Source organism: Oncorhynchus kisutch, linkage group LG23 (genome assembly GCF_002021735.2).
Source record: "Oncorhynchus kisutch isolate 150728-3 linkage group LG23, Okis_V2, whole genome shotgun sequence".
Taxonomy (NCBI): domain Eukaryota; kingdom Metazoa; phylum Chordata; class Actinopteri; order Salmoniformes; family Salmonidae; genus Oncorhynchus; species Oncorhynchus kisutch.
The window spans coordinates 7,184,934-7,206,498 of NC_034196.2; the positions used below are offsets into that span (position 1 = coordinate 7,184,934).

At 43.1% G+C, this 21,565-nt stretch overlaps 1 protein-coding gene across 4 annotated transcripts in view; it reads left to right on the top strand.

The window, feature by feature from the left end:
* The first annotated feature begins 4,545 nt into the window (after positions 1 to 4,545).
* The window catches only part of LOC109877937 (AF4/FMR2 family member 1-like), a 71,962-nt gene continuing 54,942 nt past the window's right edge, over positions 4,546 to 21,565 (top strand). For 2 of the 4 annotated variants that reach the window (XM_031802756.1, XM_031802757.1), the window contains exons 1-3: positions 11,073 to 11,677; positions 11,820 to 11,937; positions 15,557 to 16,381. In XM_031802756.1, the coding sequence (XP_031658616.1) occupies positions 11,622 to 11,677; positions 11,820 to 11,937; positions 15,557 to 16,381 (999 nt within the window). In that variant the 5' untranslated portion in view covers positions 11,073 to 11,621. Of the gene's footprint in view, positions 4,711 to 6,641; positions 6,725 to 11,072; positions 11,678 to 11,819; positions 11,938 to 15,556; positions 16,382 to 21,565 lie in introns of those variants that run through there. The other 2 variants (XM_031802758.1, XM_020470170.2) reach the window with 2 other exon arrangements.

Below are 21,565 nucleotides of genomic sequence, written 5' to 3' on the forward strand. Positions count from 1 at the left end.
AGTTCCACAATAAATCGTTGTTTTGTTCCATAATGTCCATTACTAGTGTCCAACCTCAGGAGGCTGAAGAAATTCGGATTGTCACCAAAAGCACTCACAAACTTTTACAGATGCACAATCGAAAGCATCCTGTCGGGCTTTATCACCACCTGGTACTGCAACTGCTCCGCCCACAACCGTAAGGCTCTGAAGAGGGTAGTGACGTCTGCACAACGCATCACCGGGGGCAAACTACCTGCCCTCCAGGACACCTACACCACCCGATGTCACAGAAAGGCCATAAAGATCATCAAGGACAACAACCACCCGAGCCACTGCCTGTTCACCCCGCTATCATCCAGATGGCGAGGTCAGTACAGGTGCATCAAAGCAGGGACCGAGAGACTGAAAAACAGCTTCTATCTCAAGGCCATCAGGCTGTTAAACAGCCACCACTAACATTGAGTGGCTGCTGCCAACATACTGACTCAACTCCAGCCACTTTAAACATGGAAATTGATGGAAAAAATTTATCACTAGCCACTTTAAACAATGCCACTTAATATAATGTTTACATACCCTACATTACTCATCTCATCTCATATGTATATGTATATACTGTACTCTATATCATCTACTGCATCTTGCCATCTTTATGTAATACATGTATCACTAGCCACTTTAAACTATGCCACGTTATGTTTATATACCCTACATTACTCATCTCATATGTATATAGTGTACTCTATTCCATCTACTGCATCTTGCCTATTTCCGTTCTGTACCATCATTCATTCATATATCTTTATGTACATATTCTTTATCCCTTTACACTTGTGTGTATAAGGTAGTAGTTGTGGAATTGTTAGGCTAGATTGCTCGTTGGTTATTCCTGCATTGTCGGAACTAGAAGCACAAGCATTTCGCTACACTCGCATTAACATCTGCTAACCATGTGTATGTATTTCTCAGAGTTCTAACCGGGTCGGTTCAAACACAGTTGAATTGTTCTCTGTGTTTTCTTTAGGCACACACACACACACACATTCCTCTCTTTCCCCAGACTTATGTTTAATATTTTTATTATACCTTATATATGCTACATAACCTATACTCCCTAATTGTTAAGTTTCCGGGTAGAATTATTTAATCATTATCTTTAACCTTATAAATTATTAAATCAGATAGAAATCAAATCAAACATTATTTGTCACATCCTTTAGTCCACGATCAGCTCCTTTTGTCTTGCTCACATTGAGGGAGAGGTTGTTGTCCTGGCACCACACTGACAGTTCTCTGACCTCCTCCCTATAGGCCGTCTCATCGTTGTTGTGATCAGGCCTACCACTGTTGTGTCATAGGGAGTACAGGAGGGGACTTAGTCCACACCTCTGAGGGGCCCCAGTGTTAAGCGTGGCAGATGTGTTGTTGCCTACTGTTACCACCTGGGGGTGGCCCTTCAGGAAGTCCAGGATCCAGTTGCAGAGGGAGGTGTTTAGTCCCAGAGTCCTTAGCTTAGTGATGAGCTTCGTGGGCACTATGGTGTTGAACACTGAGCTGTAGTCAATGAACATGACCAGCCTTTCAAAGCACTTCATGGCTACCCACGTGATTGCTACAGGGCTGTAATCATTTAGGCAGGTTACCGTCGCTTCCTTGGGCATAGGGACTATGGTGGTCTGCTTGAAACATGTAGGTATTACAGACTCGGTCAGGGAGAGGTTGAAAATGTCAGTGAAGACACTTGGCAGTTGGTCGCGCATGCTTTGAGTACATGTCCTGGTAATCCGTCTGACCTAGTGGCTTTGTGAATGTTAAACTGTTTAAATGTTTTGTTTACATCGGCTACCGAGAGCGCTATCACACAGTCATCTAGAACAGCTGGTGCTCTCGTGTATGCTTCAGTACTGCTTGCCTCGAAGCGAGCATAAAAGGCATTCAACTTGTCTGGTAGGCTTGCGTAGAAGAGGAGAGAGTAGCGGCAGAGAACATCAAGGTAGGGGCTGAGTGGGTAGGATTGGAGGAGAGATTGGGAGAAAATGAAACAAAGTAGTGATCAAAGATATAGAGGGGGGTTGCAGTAAGATTAGTAGGCAAACAGCCTCTAGTGAAAATGAGGTCAAGTGTATTGCCTACCTTGTGAGTGGAAGGTGAATGGGAAAGTGTGAAATCAAAATAGGAAAGAAGTGGAAAGAAAGAGGTGGAAAGAAATTAATTGAAATTAGGGGTCAGGAGGTTATATTCACTCAGTACAATGAGTGGTGAGCCATCGTCTGGAAATCAGCTTGACAATGTGTCAAGCTCATTGAGGTACGATAGATGACAACAATGTTAAGCTTGAGGGACAAGTGACAGTGACTGTATGGAATTTAGATGAGGAGATAGACAGGTGAAAGGCGGAAAAGAGAAAATCTCCACTTAGGAGAAATGAGTAGCCCTGTGCCACTACTGCTACGACCAGATACTCTCAGACTATGAGAGAACACATAGTCAGATGACAAGAGAGCAGCTGGAGTAGCAGTATCCTCTGGGGTAATCCATGTCCATGTCAGGGCCAGAAAGTGTAGGGTCTGAAGGGCAATATAGACTGAGATGAACTCAGTCTTTTTGACCACAGGTCGGCAGTTCCAAACGCTGCTGGAGACTAGGATTCCACATGGGTTGTATGAGCATGGTACACTAAAGTATAAGGGTTGCAGACATGGGGTGGGGTGTGTCTGTAAACATACAGAGAAAAGAGCGAACTGTGATAGGAAGCACACACATACTTGCCAAAAGAGCCAAATGAGATCATCAGAAAATAACTAGGTAAGATACTCAACTGAGTATCTTTAACTCTGTACTGTTGGAAAAGACCTGTGAGTAAGCATTTCACTGTTAGTCTACACTTGCATGTGACAAATACCCTTTTATTTTATTGACAGGATGGAACTGTTATTCTGAAGGATTCCAAAAATCTGTGACCCAAACATGGAGTGGGGGATTACACCAGCCTACTGAAAGATCTGGTGAAGGAGAAGATGATGGGCAAGAAAAATATTTTTTGAGTGAATATGGAATGGAGGAATGCACAGAACTTTTGGAAGAGCTTGAGGAGGAAATGGAACGGGATGAGGAGGAGGAGGAATTAAATGTGGTGTCAGGTGCAGTGATGACTGCTGAGAAGAAGTTGAATGTAGAGGAAAGTAGTGAGGTGAGGAAGGTGGGTGCGAATAGTGCAAAAACAGGGACAGGTGCTCCAGTAGTTCAGAGATGGAACTTGTTGAGCATGAGGGTGAAGTACCTGCGGCAAGGATCGTCGAATTCGGGCCTCGTCCCAAGGATGCTTATCCCAAGGTTGATAAGGATGATTTTGGCCCAGTGGGAGTGAGATTTGTAGAGAGAATGGATCCTGGCTGTTTGGTTGATCTATATGTGGTGTCAGGTTGGGTGGAGGAGAGGTTGGGGACTGTTGAGTTGGTGAAGGTTACTCAGAGTGTGTTTCCTCTGCTCAGAGGGAGACGGCGCTGTGGATTACGAGATTAGGGACAAGAACTGTGCTTTGCTCTCCAGAGCAGGGTGCCGTTGAAAGGAGTTATATCTGTGGAGTAAGTTGTGTCTGTTAGTTGTGGGGGTGATCATGGGGCTGGAGATCGGAGGTGTCCGGTGGGAGAAAGGCAGATTGAGGTTGCCAGGGTTAGAGTAGTACAGAGAGTGTCGTATGCCGAAGCAGTGAAGAGAGTGGTAGAGGAAGATAGCTACAGAGAGAAGGATCCTGAGAGGATTCCTGTGAGTAGGCAGAGATCAAGAGAGGGTGATGGGAAGAAAATGTGCTTCAGTAAGGTGAGCTTTTTTTAGCATTTATAGCCATGGTTGTCAATTGTACTGTAGAAATTGATGGAAAGGGGGACTCCCGGGTGGCACAGTGGTCTAGGGCACAGCGTCAAATCAAATCAAATTTTATTTGTCACATACACATGGTTAGCAGATGTTAATGCGAGTGTAGCGAAATGCTTGCTAGCTGTGCCACCAGAGACCCTGGGTTCGAGCCCAGGCTCTGTCGCAGCCGGCCGTGACCGGGAGGTCCATGGGGCGATGCACAATTGGCTGGGTTGGGTTGGGTTGTGTTTCGGAGGACGCACGGCTTTGGACCTTCGTCTCTCCCGAGCACGTACGGGAGTTGTAGCGGTGAGACAAGATTCTCCCCATGAAATTGGGGGTAAAATGGATGGAAAGACAGAAAATATAGGTTGTGGTGGAAGCGGCAGAGAAGTATTTGGGAAACAGCTGCAGGGGTTGTTGAGTGGTAGTGATATGTCCTCTCAGACCGTTGCTCTGGAGTAGGACTAGGTAAGGTTAAATAGTGGAGGGGTGGTGTTTTTGTTGTTGTTGAGGGAGCTAGTAGGTGGTAGGGTAATTTTCCTTTTCCACAATTTTGCATTATTGAATCTAAGAATATAATGTAGGTAGGCCATGAATGGTCTCACACGCCAGTACAGCAGGTGGCGCTCTATGCACTTAAAAGTTGGATGCGATCCGCCAACCAAATTCCCAAAGAATAAGAAGATGAAATCCGTGACCCGGAAGTACATAGTTATTCTTGCTTGCTTCACAGCGGTCGCTGTTATTGACAGTTATTTAAAGAATACGATGGTATTTGACTGATAAATAATCCAATCACGGATTGTCAATAACACATGGCAAGCAACTTGAAATTTTGTTTTTGACGTGCACCATGGCAGCTCGCTCAAGGTAAGCAGACAATGATAATGTTAGCTAGTCTACGAACTAGCTAGCTAGGTCAATCAATTTACACAGCATAGTGAGCAAACTAAGAAGAGCAGCTAGTCTAAAATTAGAATTTTGGCATGTTACTTTGATATACGTTTGAATGTAGCTAGAGAGGCTTGTTGTAAAAGTTATCAGTTAAACGTAATACAACTGCGTTACCATACCGTTTTTGGTGGAATCACTGCTCACCACAGCTGTGTAGTGTGATTTAGTTAGCAAGCTTGTGCCACTTCTAACCAGCTGATCGACGACATCGGTGTGTGTTTATATAACTAACGTTAGGTAGCTATAAGGCTGTGAGCTAACTTCAAAACATGCCATCGTACTTAAATTAACAGTGTAGTTTGCTAACAACTATTTTGGATAGCACGGTTTAGTAAAATAATTGCCCATTAACGTTAGCTAGCTACGTTAGGTAATTTAACGTGTGGTACTGTGAGTTTAAACGCGCTAACTGTTTCACATGAATGTAGTTGCTAGTTAGGCAATTAGTTAGACAGTTAGCTCACACTCGTAAGTGTCAGATGGAAATAATTGGTTAGGTAAATCGATGCCTAGCTAATCCTTACTGTATCTAGCAGTTGGCATGCTGTAATAGCTAACTATTTTTAGCTGTTGTGGATTAACCTTATAAGCTAATAGCTAGGTACCGTTAACCGTAGTTAAACGTTTTACAGAAGAACTAGTGTAGCTACATTCAATCATTCCGTGTTGGCATTCAATCTAACTTGCTAACCAGGAGATTGAATATGGCGACTAGTTAGCTACGCCTCCTGCGCATTTACAGCCTTTTACAGTGGTGTCAATTGAAACCGTTTTCCCAACCTGTTTTCCAATAAAGCCCATTGCCCCAAACTCAGGGAAAGGGAGGAATGCAAGTTAACATTGTGCCCGTTAATTGTACGTTTCTAGCAATCTTTTGAAGACAATCAGAAACTTTGAATATCAGGTTTGAGACGAATAACATGCGAGGCTCTGTCACTCGGTGTCACAACACTGACCTCAAAACAGGAGTTTATAATAATAATATTCACAGAAGTACATCCCTGTTTGGGTTCATGAAAGTTAAATTGGTCTAATGCTTTGGTATGGCATTAGACCTGTCTTCTGGAATAAACTATTGTAGCCAGCTGATGTCTGCTCATGAAACTAAACCTAAAGGTGTGTATGGCCCAGGAGAACTAGCCTACTAGCTTGGGCTGTGACATATCAGTATCAATGTTTTTCCATGGCAAAAACGAAAACATGAAGCAGAAAAGTCCTCGTGTATGTACAATATTGTGTGAAACAAATTAATGTGACTCTGGATAACATGTTTGTTTCCAACATTAGGACTGTTTTTCTAAAAACGTTAAATCAGATTCATGTTTTGTTTCCTTGCCACAATACTAAGAAGTATGGCAAAATTGGTATTGTGTAGGGATGTGCATCTCTCCTTACAAACACGATTCAATACGCATCTAGATAAATGGGCTCTGACACGATGCTGGAAAGATACACTTTTTTTCTTTTGATAACGAATCAGTCTGATTTGATTAGTCAGGAGCTGAGCTGGATGTGTGTGTGAGAGCTGAGCCATCGGGCAGGTTAAGCCACTACCACTTAGATTAGGGGGGCAATTTATGTTTTTGGCCCCCTACTTTTTATCTGAAATCCTCATCACCCACTGAATAACTTGTCATATAGCAGATACTTATTTTTTGCTCGTCATATGCCAATATTTATCTTTAGAAATGAGCTATGACATAGCCAATTAATACAGTTTTATATTTCACTTCCATTGTGTTTACATCAGTGCCTGAATATCTTTTCACTACCCCCAATCTATATCAGTCAGTGAGTTCTGAGTAGCCTAATGATACAGGGTAACCCACATGTTGATCTTTCTCCAGGCCTAGCTCTCAGGAATGACCCAGCTTGTCCTCTGCCTGGTGTTTTCATGTGCCTTCCTCGTGTAATGACAGGGAGCAGAGATGTAAGTTAAGATGGGGTGAAGAGGGTAATAATTAGTACTACTCCATATTTTCAACCACAGTGGTGGCTGCATCATGTTATGGGTATGCTTGTAATATTTAAGGATTGGGGAGTTTTCAGGATAAAAAAATGTATGTAATGGAGCCAAGAACTGCTTTCCACCAGACAGTGGGAGATGAATTCACCTTTCAGCAGGACAATAACCTAAAACACATGGCCAAATCTACACTGGAGTTGCTTACCAAGAAGACAGTGAATGTTCCTGAGTGACCGAGTTAGTTTTTACTAAAATCTGCAAAAAAAAAATCAAGAATTATTGGCAAGAATTAAATAAAAAAAAAATAATAATCCTGGGCAAATGTTGCACAATCCAGGTGTAGAAAGCTCTTAGAGACTTACCTAGAAAGGCTCACGGCTTTAATTGCTCCCAAAGTATTTACTCAGGGATGTGAATACTTATGTATACTGTGAATACTTATGTAAATGAGATATTTTTGTATTTACAAAACATTTGAAAACAAAAAATCAACATGTTCACTGTCATTATGGGTGAACAAAATAATATACACTGCTCAAAAAAATAAAGGGGACACTAACACATCCTAGATCTGAATGAATGAAATATTCTTGTTAAATACTGTTTTCTTTACATAGTTGCATGTGCTGACAACAAATTATCAACCCATGGAGGTCTGGATTTGGAGTCACACTCAAAATTAAAGTGGATAACCATACTACAGGCTGATCCAACTTTGATGTAATGTCCTTAAAACAAGTCAAAATGAGGCTCAGTAGTGTGTGTGGCCTCCACGTGCCTGTATGACCTCCCTTCAACGCCTGGGCATGCTCCTGGTGAGGTGGCGTATGGTCTCCTGAGGGATCTCCTCCCAGACCTGAACTAAAGCATCCAACAACTCCTGGAGAGTCTGTGGTGCAACGTGGCGTTGGTGGATGGAGCGAGACATGATGTCCCAGATGTGCTCAATTGGATTCAGGTCTGGGGAACCGGCGGGGCAGTCCATAGCATCAATGCCTTCCTCTTGCAGGAACTGCTGACACACTCCAGCCACATGAGGTCTAGCATTAGGAGGAACCCAGGGCCAACCGCACCAGCATATGGTCTCACAAGGGGTCTGAGGATCTCATCTCTGTACCTAATGGCAATCAGGCTACCTCTGGCGAGCACATGGAGTGATGTGTGGCCCCCCAAAGAAATGCCACCCCACACCATGACTGACCCACCGCCAAACCGGTCATGCTGGAGGATGTTGCAGGCAGCAGAACGTTCTCCACGGCGTCTCCAGACTCTGTCACATCTGTCACATGTTCTCAGTGTGAACCTGCTTTCATCTGTGAAGAGCACAGGGCGCCAGTGGCGAATTTTCCAATCTTGGTGTTCTCTGGCAAATGCCAAACGTCCTGCACGGTGTTGGGCTGTAAGCACAACCCCACCTGTGGACGTCGGGCCCTCATACCACCCTCATGGAGTCTGTTTCTGACCGTTTGAGCAGACACATGCACATTTGTGGCCTGCTGGAGTTCAGCAAACCTTCTTGCCACAGCTCACATTGATGTGCCATCCTGGATGAGCTGCACTACCTGAGCCACTTGTGTGTGTTGTAGACTCTGTCTCATGATACCACTAGAGTGAAAGCACCGCCAGCATTCAAGTGACCAAAACATCAGCCAGGAAGCATAGGAACTGAGAAGTGGTCTGTACGGTGGTCACCACCTGCAGAACCACTCCTTTATTGGGGGTGTCTTGCTAATTGCCTATAATTTCCACCTGTTGTCTATTCCATTTGCACAACAGCATGTGAAATGTATTGTCAATCAGTGTTGCTTCCTAAGTGGACAGTTTGATTTCATAGAAGTGTGATTGACTTGGAGTTACATTGTGTTGTTTAAGTGTTTGCTTTATCTTTTTGAGCAGTGTATTATTATGACCTGCTAGATCTACTGTCTATTTTATATTATGACATTTCAGCTAGATCTACTGTCTATTTTATATTATGACATTTCAGCTAGATCTACTGTCTTTATTATATTACAACAGACCAGCTTTATCTACTGTCTCCATTTCACTTTGGCCATTGTTGTGTGGGCCTGCCCTCCCCTCAACAGCATCAAATCGGCTATTTCATGTGGGTTGGGGTGGGGCGGCAGACACACGCATCTCACATTTCATGACATTTCATGTCTATATAATGCTTCTAAAATAAATAAAAATCACAAATAATATTTTATATTATTAATTTCAAACAAGGGCATTCGCATAAGTCCAAAACAATGTCCTCTCCCGTTCAAAAAATATTCCTCCATAATCGCTAAATGAATAGTCCTACAACAATCTGTCTCACATTCCCATTCAATTTATTCAAAAAATTGTGTACATCTGTATATCTAGACTTAGATTTAGCTTTCCCTGACTTAGTCGCCATAATGATTAAATTGTGTACATCTGTATATCTAGACTTAGATTTAGCTTTCCCTGACTTAGTCGCCATAATGATTTTATATATATATATATATATCAGCTGAATATGCGAAACAACGCTGTGCGTAATGTGTTTCTCCTTCCGGTATGAAACTTCAATAGCGAATTACTCTCTTTACGCCAGAGCTTACTACATGTGTTGGTCTTGCAACACATAAACATGACCTATTGCCGTTTACCTCAGCTCATTGGCTATCTACCCAGCTAGATTTCAAGACGATCAGTGGTCATTGGGTTAAAATACAGTCAATCAACGAAACAGCAGGCAAATCATTGGTGCACAATGATGTCAGGACTTGCTGTCTTCAAATCCGTTTCTTTCAGTCAATACGTCCCGTGAAATGACCCATCAGGTTTGATTGTGTTACAAACAAACCAGTTGATTGCAGTGAAACCAAACATGACTGGGAAAGTCACGTTCTGGGTGTGTTATTTACCTGGAATGTGTCGGAATCCCGACACAAGCGGTTCACAAAATGTTTTGTGTTAGGCTATAAAAACGGATTTGATCAAACAAAAGATCATTCATTGTGTAACAATGAGCATTGCAATTGCAAACAGACGAAGATCGTCAAAGGTAAACGATTTATTTTAATGCAGTTTGTGATTATGTTACGCCTGTGCTGGTTAAACTTTTTTTTATGGGGCTCTATGCTCAGATAATCGCATCTTCTTTCGCAGTAAATCCTTTTTTAAATCTAACAACGCAGTTGGATTAGCAAGATTCTAGGCTTTCGATAAGTGAGTCACTTGTATTTTCATGAATGTTTAATATGACTTTATGTAGCGATCACGTATGTTGTCGAATTTCAGCCCGCTACCGGGTTCCGTGCTCAGAGAGGTTAACAGTCTGATGGCCTTGAGATAGAAGCTGTTTTTCAGTCTCTCAGTCGCTGCTTTGATGCACCTGTACTGACCTCGCCTTCTGGATGATAGCGGGGTGAACAGGCAGTGGCTCGGGTGGTTGTTGTCCTTGATGATCTTTATGGCCTTCCTGTGACATCGGGTGGTGTAGGTGTCCTGGAGGGCAGGTAGTTTGCCCCCGGTGATGCCTTGTGCAGATGTCACTACCCTCTGGAGAGCCTTACAGTTGTGGATCTGTAGAAGTTTGAGTGCTTTTGGTGACAAGCCAAGTTGAGTTGGAGGCGTGCATGGCCACGCAGTCGTGGGTGAACAGGGAGTACAGGAGAGGGCTCAGAACGCACCCTTGTGGGGCCCCAGTGTTGAGGATCAGGGGGGTGGAAATGTTGTTACCTACCTTCACCACCTGGGGGCTGCCTGTCAGGAAGTCCAGTTGCACAGGGCGGGGTCGAGACTAGAGGTCGACCGATTATGAATTTTCAACACCGATACCGTTTTTTTTTTTTTTTTTTTGTAATGACAATTACATCAGTACTGAATGAACACTTTTAACTTAATATAATACATCAATAAAATCCATTTAGCCTCAAATAATGAAACCTGTTCAATTTGGTTTAAATAATGCAAAAACAAAGTGTTGGAGAAGAAAGTAAAATTTCAATATGTGCTAATGTTTCAGTTCCTTGCTCAGAACATCAGAACATATGAAAGCTGGTGGTTCCTTCTAGTTTTCAATATTCTCAGGTAACAAGTTTTAGGTTGTAGTTATTTTTGGAATTAAAGGACTATTTCCCTCTACCATTTGTATTTCATTAACCTTTGACTATTGGATGTTATTATAGGCACTTTAGTATTGCCAGTGTAACAGTATAGCTTCCGTCCTTCTTCTCGCTCCTCCCTGGGCTCGAACCAGCAACACAACGACAACAGTCACTATCGAAGTAGCGTTACCCATGCAGAGCAAGGGGAACAAGTACTAGAAGGCTCAGAGCGAGTGACGTTTAATGTGAATAATGTGCTTGCCTGACTAAATAAATTGAATGCGTGCATGGGGATTTTTCTGTAGCCGATGCAGTCACACCTAATAAAGTCATGAATAGTGGGAGCAACAGAGTGGTTTGTGCAACACCCTTCAATTGAAGCAGTGGGAAACTAACCAAAGTGGCCACATGTCTCACAAAAACGAATCAAAAATGCCATCACGGTTAGTTTAAGGGAGCAGAAGAATGATTTTCGGTTCAACTCTGAGCTGGATTTGCCAGTCTTTGCAATTAGTTTGTTTGTTTTCTCTCGTTAGCCTTTAGCTAACATCGTCTGTGTGATTTCGCTGTTCATTTTGTTAGTATTTTTGTAAAAGAAGCCCAATAACTTTTTTGCCGACGTGAACATCTGGATACCGCCCAAGCCTAAGTGGTTTACACTTAAAATCATATTTCAGCCTTATCTTATGGCTCCCCCAAATGTGATGGCAACCCATAGGACTGTTTGTATATAATTACACCTGTTTCCAATATAAGCACACATACACCCATCTCCAGTTATGATGAGCACACATGATGACATCCCCCTGGACAGTACTACGCCTAGATTGACTAGGTGTGTACTCAGACTTCTGTGTAAATCATATTGATGTCTACAGAAATTCAGACTTGCGCACAAATTTCAAGTTATGATTTGGCCAATGAGTAAACAGTGGCGTCGATTTTTTTATGTCCTGTGTCTGTCTGATTCACTGCAGCCACAATGAAGAGCGGAATCTCCTTCGCATCCGAGAGTGGGAGAGGCGGAACCAGGAAGCCCTCCAGGAGAAGGAGTTCTACCAGGAGAACGTTCCCCTTTTTGGGGAACCCTACAAGGTGAGTTTGGTTCCTGTTTACCTCTAGGCCTATGTCCTCCTTCAGTTCTAATAACCATGTAGAACTGTGTACTATTTGCGTTGCTGTTTGCTCTTAAGAGAGGTGTTGTGAACCCGATTCCAACCTTTTTATTAGAAACTCTTCAGAGCTTCTTGATGTATTTATGATTTGCTCAGGAAGTGGTCACCTGTGTGCATACCCTTCTGTAATCGCAATGTGGTCGATGTCTAGTAGTAACTGAAGTATAGGCTAGCTCCAGGCTCATGGCAGTTCTCGCCTTTCTCCTCTATTAGGAGGGTTGTGTGATATCGGGGGAGACCTCTTCTATGATACTCCAAATATTGCGATATCCCATATAACTGGTTTGCACAGTTAATTAAAAAATCATTCCAGACTGCAATTGTCTAATACCCATGTCTGGGATCTGTTTGTAAGTGTTTGATGCATGTTTGGTAGCTATAACAAAGGTAAGGAAAAAAAATCTGGAATTATCACAAGCACTTGCATTCTAATGAGTCCTGTGTGGCTTGTGAGTTTCGTAGAGCAAAACCGTCAACACGTGCGTGTTCATGAGCGTCTAAGCTTTCCTAGATGCGTCATAATAGAACAGTAGCTCAGACATTAGAGATGTTTTATTGAACAACTCTAGAGCTCCGGTCTACTGCACAGGCTTTCTGCTATGGGCTGCTCCAGAATAAATAGATCCATCAAATAACATGTCCAGGAGGTTTTCGGCTGAAACGGGTGACTCAGGTGTTAAGAACCATTGAAACCACGGTGCGGTCTTATTGGGTCTGATGGAGTTGTCTTACAGCATGGACATGGTATACACTCGGTGGCCAGTTTATAGTTTGCTCCTATAGACATTGAGTCACGTTGCCGTGGCTTGTTTATATAAAGCAGGCAGACTGTCATCGAGGCATTCAATTACTGTTCCATTGAACACTAGTATGGGCAAAACAAGTGACCTAAACAACGTGGGTGTGGTATGATATGATCGTCAGTGCCAGGGGTACCAGTTCCACTATCTCAGAGATGGCCTGCCTTCTGCACTTTTCACGCGCAAAAGATTATAGGGTTTACCGAGAACGGTGCGACAAACAAAAAAACATCCAGTCAGCGGCAGTCCTATAGACGAAAACAGCTTGTTGATGAGAGGTTGAAGGAGAATGGCAGGAATCATGCAAGCTAACAGGCTGGCCACAAACGGGCAAATAACAGTGGTGTGCAGTATGGCATCTCGGAACGCACTCGTCAGTTCTTGTCACAGCTGGGCTAATGCAGCAGACCCCCACACCGGGTTCCACTCCTATCAGCTGAAAATAGAGTTGGGCGGTATCCAGAGTGTCATAATGTTTCTATACTATACTGGGTATACAGTATTGGCAAATGTGTACAAAGGGCGTTGGATATAATTTTTGACACATCTTTGATTTCTTATCCTTATAAGCAGTGGCATAGCGCACTCTGCCGCGAGGCAAGTGTACGATTTGGGAGAAGGGTGGCGAATTAGGACACATCCTTCTGCCTCAACTCAACATTGCCCTTTTCTGAGGATTTTGTTTGGTGTGACTAGTGATCCCATACATGGAATCCAACCCCAGGGGGTAAGCTAGCTACTGTCACAGAGAACTTTGTCTAGTCTACCACTTTGTAAGGTCACATTGGTTGGCTGCTGTAAATAGTCAGCCAATATTTGAAATTTTGGGCAATACATACACAGAGACTCAAAAGGCAACAGTACATTTAGATATAGTGGGGCAAAAAAGTATTTAGTCAGCCACCAATTGTGCAATTCTCCCACTTCAAAAGATGGGAGAGGCCTGTAAATGTCATCATAGGTACACTTTAACTATGACAGGCGAAATTAGAAAAAAAAAGTCCAGAAAATCACATTGTAGGATTATTAATGAATTTATTTGCTAATTATGGTGGAAAATAAGTATTTGGTCAATAACAAGTTTATCTCAATACTTTGTCACTGCCAAAGGGTATATAACAGAGGTCAAATGTTTTCTGTAAGTCTTCACAAGGTTTTCACACACTGTTGCTGGTATTTTGGCCCATTCCTCCATGCAGATCTCCTCTAGAGCAGTGATGTTTTGGGGCTGTTGCTGGGCAACACGGACTTTCAACTCCCTCCAAAGATTTTCTATGGGGTTGAGATCTGGAGACTGGCTAGGCCACTCCAGGACCTTGAAATGCTTCTTACGAAGCCACTCCTTCGTTGCCCGGGCGGTGTGTTTGGGATCATTGTCATGCTGAAAGACCCAGCCACGTTTCATCTTCAGTGCCCTTGCTGATGGAAGGAGGTTTTCACTCAAAATCTCACGATACATGGCCCCATTCATTCTTTCCTTTACACGGATCAGTCGTCCTGGTCCCTTTGCAGAAAAACAGCCCCAAAGCATGATGTTTCCACCCCCATGCTTTACAGTAGGTATGGTGTTCTTTGGATACAACTCAGCATTCTTTGTCCTCCAAACACGACGAGTTGAGTTTTTACCAAAAAGTTATATTTTGGTTTCATCTGACCATATGACATTCTCCCAATCTTCTTCTGGATCATCCAAATGCTCTCTAGCAAACTTCAGACAGGCCCGGCTTAAGCAGGGGGACACGTCTGGCACTGCAGGATTTGAGTCCCTGGCGGCATAGTGTGTTACTGATGGTAGGCTTTGTTACTTTGGTCCCAGCTCTCTGCAGGTCATTCACTAGGTCCCCCCGTGTAGTTGTGGGATTTTTGCTCACCGTTTTTGTGATAATTTTGACCCCACGGGGTGAGAGCTTGCAGATCGAGGGAGATTATCAGTGGTCTTGTATGTCTTCCATTTCCTAATAATTGCTCTCACAGTTGATTTCTTCAAACCAAGCTGCTTACCTATTGCAGATTCAGTCTTCCCAGCCTGGTGCAGGTCTACAATTTTGTTTCTGGTGTCCTTTGACAGCTCTTTGGTCTTGGCCATAATGGAGTTTGGAGTGTGACTGTTTGAGGTTGTGAACAGGTCTTTTTATACTGATAACAAGTTCAAACCGGTGCCATTAATACAGGTAACGAGTGGAGGACAGAGGAGCCTCTTAAAGAAGTTGTCTTACTTGTTTGTAGGTGACCAAATACTTATTTTCCACCATAATTTGCAAATAAATTCATTAAAAGATTAAAAAAAATAAAAAAAAATCCCCCTCATTTTGTCTGTCATAGTTGAAGTGTACCTATGATTAAAATTACAGGCCTCATCTTTTTAAGTGGGAGAACTTGCACAATTGGTGGCTGACTAAATACTTTTTTGCCCCACTGTACATAAATGTTTATCAGGACCTCACCTAAACTGACATACTTTTTTTATTTGTGAACTACAATATCACCCTCACTGCATGTTGCTCTCGGTTTAGTTAAAAGGTAGGCCTGGACTAGCGATTCTAAGTACGCGTTAGCAGTTTAGGGTCAACTTCTATAACAAGAAAGAGCATGTAACAAGATGCTATTGTTATTCTCGTCTTACTCTCTATCATTCATTTTCAAGGCTAACAACAACCATTGCAGATCTGATAAGAACCCTGTTATAATCAATTGTCCCAACATTGTCTGCAGAACCTAAACTTTTATTTTCTGTTTCAGACAAACAAAGGAGATGAGCTTTCCAGCCGTATACAGAGGATGCTGGGTAGTTATGAAGATGTGAACATCTCCAACTCTCATCTGTGTTTGGACAGTAGCTTCTCTAATGACCCCCCATCTCACGTCACCACAACATATAGGCGGCCATCTCACAGCCGAGACAGAGTGAAGCCTGCATTCCAGAACACTCCTCTGTACGGGGCAGGCCAGAATGGTAGTGGTGGTCCCTCCATTAGCAGGCAAACTTCTCAGCCTCTGAAGAGGCTCCCTGTTCCCTCCTCCCACACCCAGTCCTCACTGGGTCTCAGTCAAGGCCAGGCCAGCCCTGATCCCCTCCAGGGGAAAGCTGAACCCTGCCCCTGGCCAGACCTGAGGGAGTGTGCCAGTCTTACTCCGGTCCTCTCCACCCTGTCCCCCCCAGCTGAACCCCTATCCCCCCTACATTCCAGTGACTCTGAGCCCCAGGACACCCCTGACAGGCACCAAGGATCCCCCCTGCATCCTGACTCCCCTGTCCCAATGGAGGGGTCCCCTCTGGATGACCCCCAGAGAGACATCCCACTTCTGGCCATCGAGGGAGCAACAACCCTGCCCTCTCAGACATTCCCTCTACCACTGGCCTCTAAACCAAATCTGGTCATGCCCCAGAAGCCCACAGCCTACGTCCGGCCCATGGACGGCCAGGACCAGGTGACCAGCGAGTCTCCGGATCTCAAGCCCTCTCCTGAAGGCTTCCATGGACAGTCTTATCATGAACCCTTACCAGACTTGAAAAGCACCAAGCCCAGCCTTTCCAAACTGAAGATTCCATCACAGTCTATAGAGGTAAGCAGCACACTGTTTTGTTTTTAACCATGGTTGTGTGTGTGGGTCCTTATTTTGAATAGCCTATACCCCTCAAACTCAATTCTGAACCGCGAAGCCAGTTAAACTGCATTTTTAAAAATTATTGTTCCCCTCTAATCAGAGACTGATTTATATCTGGGACTCCAGGTGTGCGCAATTAGTTATCAGGTAAAACACAAAACTAGCAGGCTCCGGACCTCATAGGGTAAGAGTTGAGTACCCATGGCCTAAACTGTGAGAAATATCAGTTCATACCAGACACACTGGACTTTAGATTCAAATAAGTTGGCACACTTTAGATACAGTGGCAAAGTTGGTCAGCAAAAAAAATAAACATTACGTAACATCAATGCAACACACCTTGAACATACCATAAAATTTAACATGAACAAGTTCTAAATCAGTCCTATTTCTTAGTTGCTGGTTAATATAGAACTTTTGGCTGCCTTGTTTTGATCTGGAAAGTATCACTGTGACTAGCGACTTAAATATTTGGCAAACTCCAGACATCTTAAAACTATAGACTGATTTTGGACAAAGTTGGCAGCTGTCTGTGGTTTTAAAATCTCTTGCCTACTATCCTAAATCTGTCTTGCCTACTACTTACCCCTGTCCTCTTATCTGATTATCAGCTGTTGTCAAACATGGGTCTGTAAAGATGCTTATCTTTCTCAGTAGTGGTCATCAAATTCTACTAAATGAAAAGCCTAGATGACATCCTGGCATTTTAAAGTGTACTACATTTTTAAGAAATTCACATACCTAATCAGCCTATTATTTCGAATGTAAGTCTGGGTATTCACACATGCCCAATGCGTTCAGCTAAAGATTGCATGTAGGTTATTAACACAAACCCAGTGGAAGTCAAGCAGAACAACCCATTGTCGTCAATCCATTTGCATGCTCTAGTATAGTCCTATTCTCTCTAGGTGAATATTTCCATACTTGGCTTTGATGGGACTTGGAGAGGAGACCTCATCCTGCCTGTGTACCTGTGGGAGGACGCCAACGGGAAAATCATCTGTTTTGCACATCTGTTTTCTGTAATTATGGTTGTTAGAATAGTCTCAAATGATAATTACTGTTGACTGAGACAGACAGGTGACAATTTCTCTATGGGTGAATGTTTACATAATTAACCTTGTTAGTGATTCTCTTCTGTTAATAGGGTACTGTGTTTTTGTTGGCCTAACCAAAGTAATCCAATGCATTTATTTTGACATTCATTTATTTGCCAGGATTGTTACACTTTCAAGCACCTCAAGTCCCTCATCATACTTGCAGATCAGGTTACATTATATTTCCCTTAAAGAGGGTGAGAGTTGAGGCACAACCCACAACCATTTTTTTAATCATAATTGAAAAGGTGAAAGACTCGCTTTTTGTTAAACATTATTTTATTTAAACGACTATTAAAAGCTTGATGTTTCGGACCTTAATCGGAACCCTCAGGTTGTTTTCGCACTAAGAAGAGCTTAAACTTTCCCCACTGCCCCATCCAGAGAGAAGAGGACAGAAAGCTTCTGAGAGCAGACAGTTAGCTCATAGTTGTATTAACCATGCCTCTGCAATGCCTCAGCAAGGCTGTCCACAATAAAAAATATAAAAAAGCCTCTGAGGAATGTGCCCTATCCCCTCCCTCACCCTCCCTCCCCACAGCCCAGGCTGCACCTGCAGCGGCCCTGCTCTGCTCATTGTTGGAGTTCCTGCTGTCCCTTGCACATGTGGACATACACCCAGCAGTGCTGAATAGGCAGGCTGGTGTTTTCACCCACCGCCAGGGCTAATCCAGCACAGGATAGCTGTGCAGTGACTCATAACCCCCACCCCCCTCCTTACTCAACAGACTGAAGGGTCCACATAGAAATGCCACAAATAGAGCTGACATGTCAGAGAACTCGCCTAGTCAATGTCAGAGATGTACATCTGAACTTCTAGATAATGTATTTATATCTGAACTTCCCACAACATTCTGTCCTGCGGAACACATGCAGCGTTCCTTTGATTTGAATCCATAGTGAATGTCCTGGAGAGTGGGTATTGGGTAATGTAGAGGTGTTTGGTGTTCACTCTGGGGTTTCATTGGCGTTTCTGTTTTTTATCAAGCTTGAAGCTACCTGCCCTCTCCCTCCCTGGCTACATGGAGCATTCTGCTCTACCCTACTGTCCATGCTTTGCCTTGACCATACAGAACTGAAATGTTAATAATTCACAATAATCCTGTTTGCATGGGCTGCTCAGATATACCCAGGACCTTAGAGTGAAGGTACTGGGAGGAACTTTTTAGTTCAATAAGTTTCCTCATAGATCTACTAAACTACATACATGCCTGCTAGTGAACTGTCACAATCTTCAGTATGCTCAGGAAATGTTTGCTGTTTAAATACATTTACTTTATAATAAAGCCAGGACTAAACATAGTTATGTTTTGGCTCTGTAGCAGACATTGTGGCCATTACTTCAACTAATGGCTACTCTTTGACTAGTGGGGAAAGTCAGGAAAGTCTTTCGGGGTCAGTGACTAGCCTACAGTAAGGATGCACTGAGAAATGTTTGTGTGCCTTTGCACATCAGCGAAATGCCCACACATCAAGGCCAGCAGTCAGCAGCCTGTTAACACACTAAAAGATAAGACCTCAGTCAGTAGTAATACATCATAGTTGTGGAAGCTGTTCTGTAGGCACTGGCCAAATATAAATGAAATTAAATGAAATTTAATCACACCGTTCGTGTGTCTAGACAGTTGTACAGTTGTAAGCCAATAATTCAATATTGAACTGCAATGCTCAAAGTAGCTAGACTACCTGGCTGCTACACATAAGGAATGCAATACTGTGGTGTTATGTTTGTTGTTATCCAGTCCAGAGGGGTATCCTACAACACAAGCTAGATATTGCTCGTCCGCCTGCCGCTAACTCCAGCAGGCTTGTAACTGCGTTTGCATGTATTTTGGCTATTTGAGCGCCAATCTCTTCATTGAGACAATGCTGAAACATCAATCCATAGGCAGGTCCATGCTACATTTTCAGTTGTGACAAAATCAGTCCAGAGTTAGCCTGCCCAGGAGCAGGTTAGTTCTGATGGATTTGTTGCCATATAAATTGACCTGACTAAAAAGTGAGCCATATTTGTATGACCAAAGTTACCTTGTTAACTTCTCAAACCTGATGCATAGGAATACCCCTCTGGTTCCTGTTTGGAAATGGTCAATGCTGTTGTAGGCTACCCAAACTAAGTCACCAGCATTGGTTACTGTGTGTGGTGGACGATTGTACAGTAGTATGGGGTTTTGAAAGATTGGTGTGTTGTGTTGAGAGAGAGAGAGTTACAGTGCTCTAGAGGAATGCTCTGTCACAACATGCTCATAACAAGCTCTGATCCTCCCCTTTTCTGGGGTTTTTATAGATTTTAACTGCTCTGTCTGTGCTGTGGTGGAGTTTTATGTTATGCATGGTTAAAGCTACAATCCAGACCATTCAGATCTGCAAACATTGAATGGTTAGCCCAAGGGATATGGGGAAAGGAGTGAATTGGATCTGGCTGATACTCTACCAAAGGCTGCTACATACACACTTGTTGGGCCACCGCACTCTTTATCTTCACCTAGCCTCATGTAGTGTTGTCCTGTCTCAGAGCAGCAGCAGCAGCCAGTGAGTCCACACAGTTCTCCTTTGAGCCTTCTGTGTGTCACCCTGTTTATAAAGAGTCAGGGTCTAAATTAGACTAATGACCTAGTCAGCACTGGTTGATTAAGTAATAAGTGGCGCTCCTCTCCTGGCTGTGTTTGGTTCATTGTAGCGTTGCAGAATTGTATTGTTCCTAGAAGAGAAACGGAGAGAAAAGCCTTACCCTCCTCCCACCCAATGCCACCCCACACCTTATATACACTGTAAAAAATTATAAAGTGCTGGTCCCATACTTCATGAGCTGAAATGAAAGATACCAGAAATGTTGCATTAGCACAACATTTTTATTTCTCTCAAATGTTGTGTACAAATTGGTTTATATCCGTTAGTGAGCATTTTTGCCTTTTGTCAAGATATGCCACACCTGTCAGGTGGATGGATTATCAAGAAGCTGATTAAACAGCATGATCCTTACACAGGTGCACCTTGTGCTGGGGACAAAATAAATGTGCAGTTGTCACACAACACAATGCTGCAAATGTTGAGGGAGCGTGCAATTAACTGCAGGAATGCCCACCAGAGCTGTTGCCAGATAATCAGCCTCCAATGACGTTTTAGAGAATTTGTCAAAACATTTAACCGGCCTCACAATCTCCGACCACGTGTATGGCGTTGTGTGAGCGTGCGGTTTGCTGATGTCAACTTTGTAAACAGAGTGCCCATGGTGGTGGTGGGGTTATAGTATGGGCAGCGAACACTTTCATTTTATCGCTGGCAATTTGAATGCATAGATATCGTGACGAGAATGGCCCATTGTCATGTCATCATCTGCCGCCATCTAATGTTTCAGCATTATAAAGGATCTGTACACCATTCCTGGAAGCTGAACATGTCCCAGGTCTTCCATGCTCACCAGACATGTCACCCATTGAGCATGTTTTGGAGGCTCTAGATCGACGTGTACGACACATGGTTCTTCCTTTAAAAGTTGCAGCGTACTACAGCATAGCTTGCATGGTGCCGCAGAATTCTAAGGCATGTTATTTGTCAGCCACTGTTACCATTAATGCTAGTTAGTGCTAGTTTGACCACCAGAGGGCATCTTTGAGAAGCATTTGATAGCATTCAATAATTGCTGTTCAATATGCATTTCATAAATATGACAAGTGTATAAATAAGATGTATGAAACACGTCAGTAAAACCACAATGAGGACATAGCAAGGTTTCATTAGTCATTGGGTACATCGTACGAAAAACAGAGTAATCTTAAATAGACACGTAATTCATGTTCAAATTCACATAGCCACATCATTCAACAGAAATACTCATCATAAATTTAGATTATGATTTTTATTTATTTATCTTTTATTATATATTATTTTACCAGGTAAGTTGACTGAACACATTCTCATTTGCAGCTACGACCTGGGGAATAGTTACAAGAGAGAGGAGCGGGATTAATGAGGCAATTGTTAACTGGGGGTTATTAGGTTTGGGGGCCAGATTGGGAATTTAGCCAGGACACCGGGGTTAACA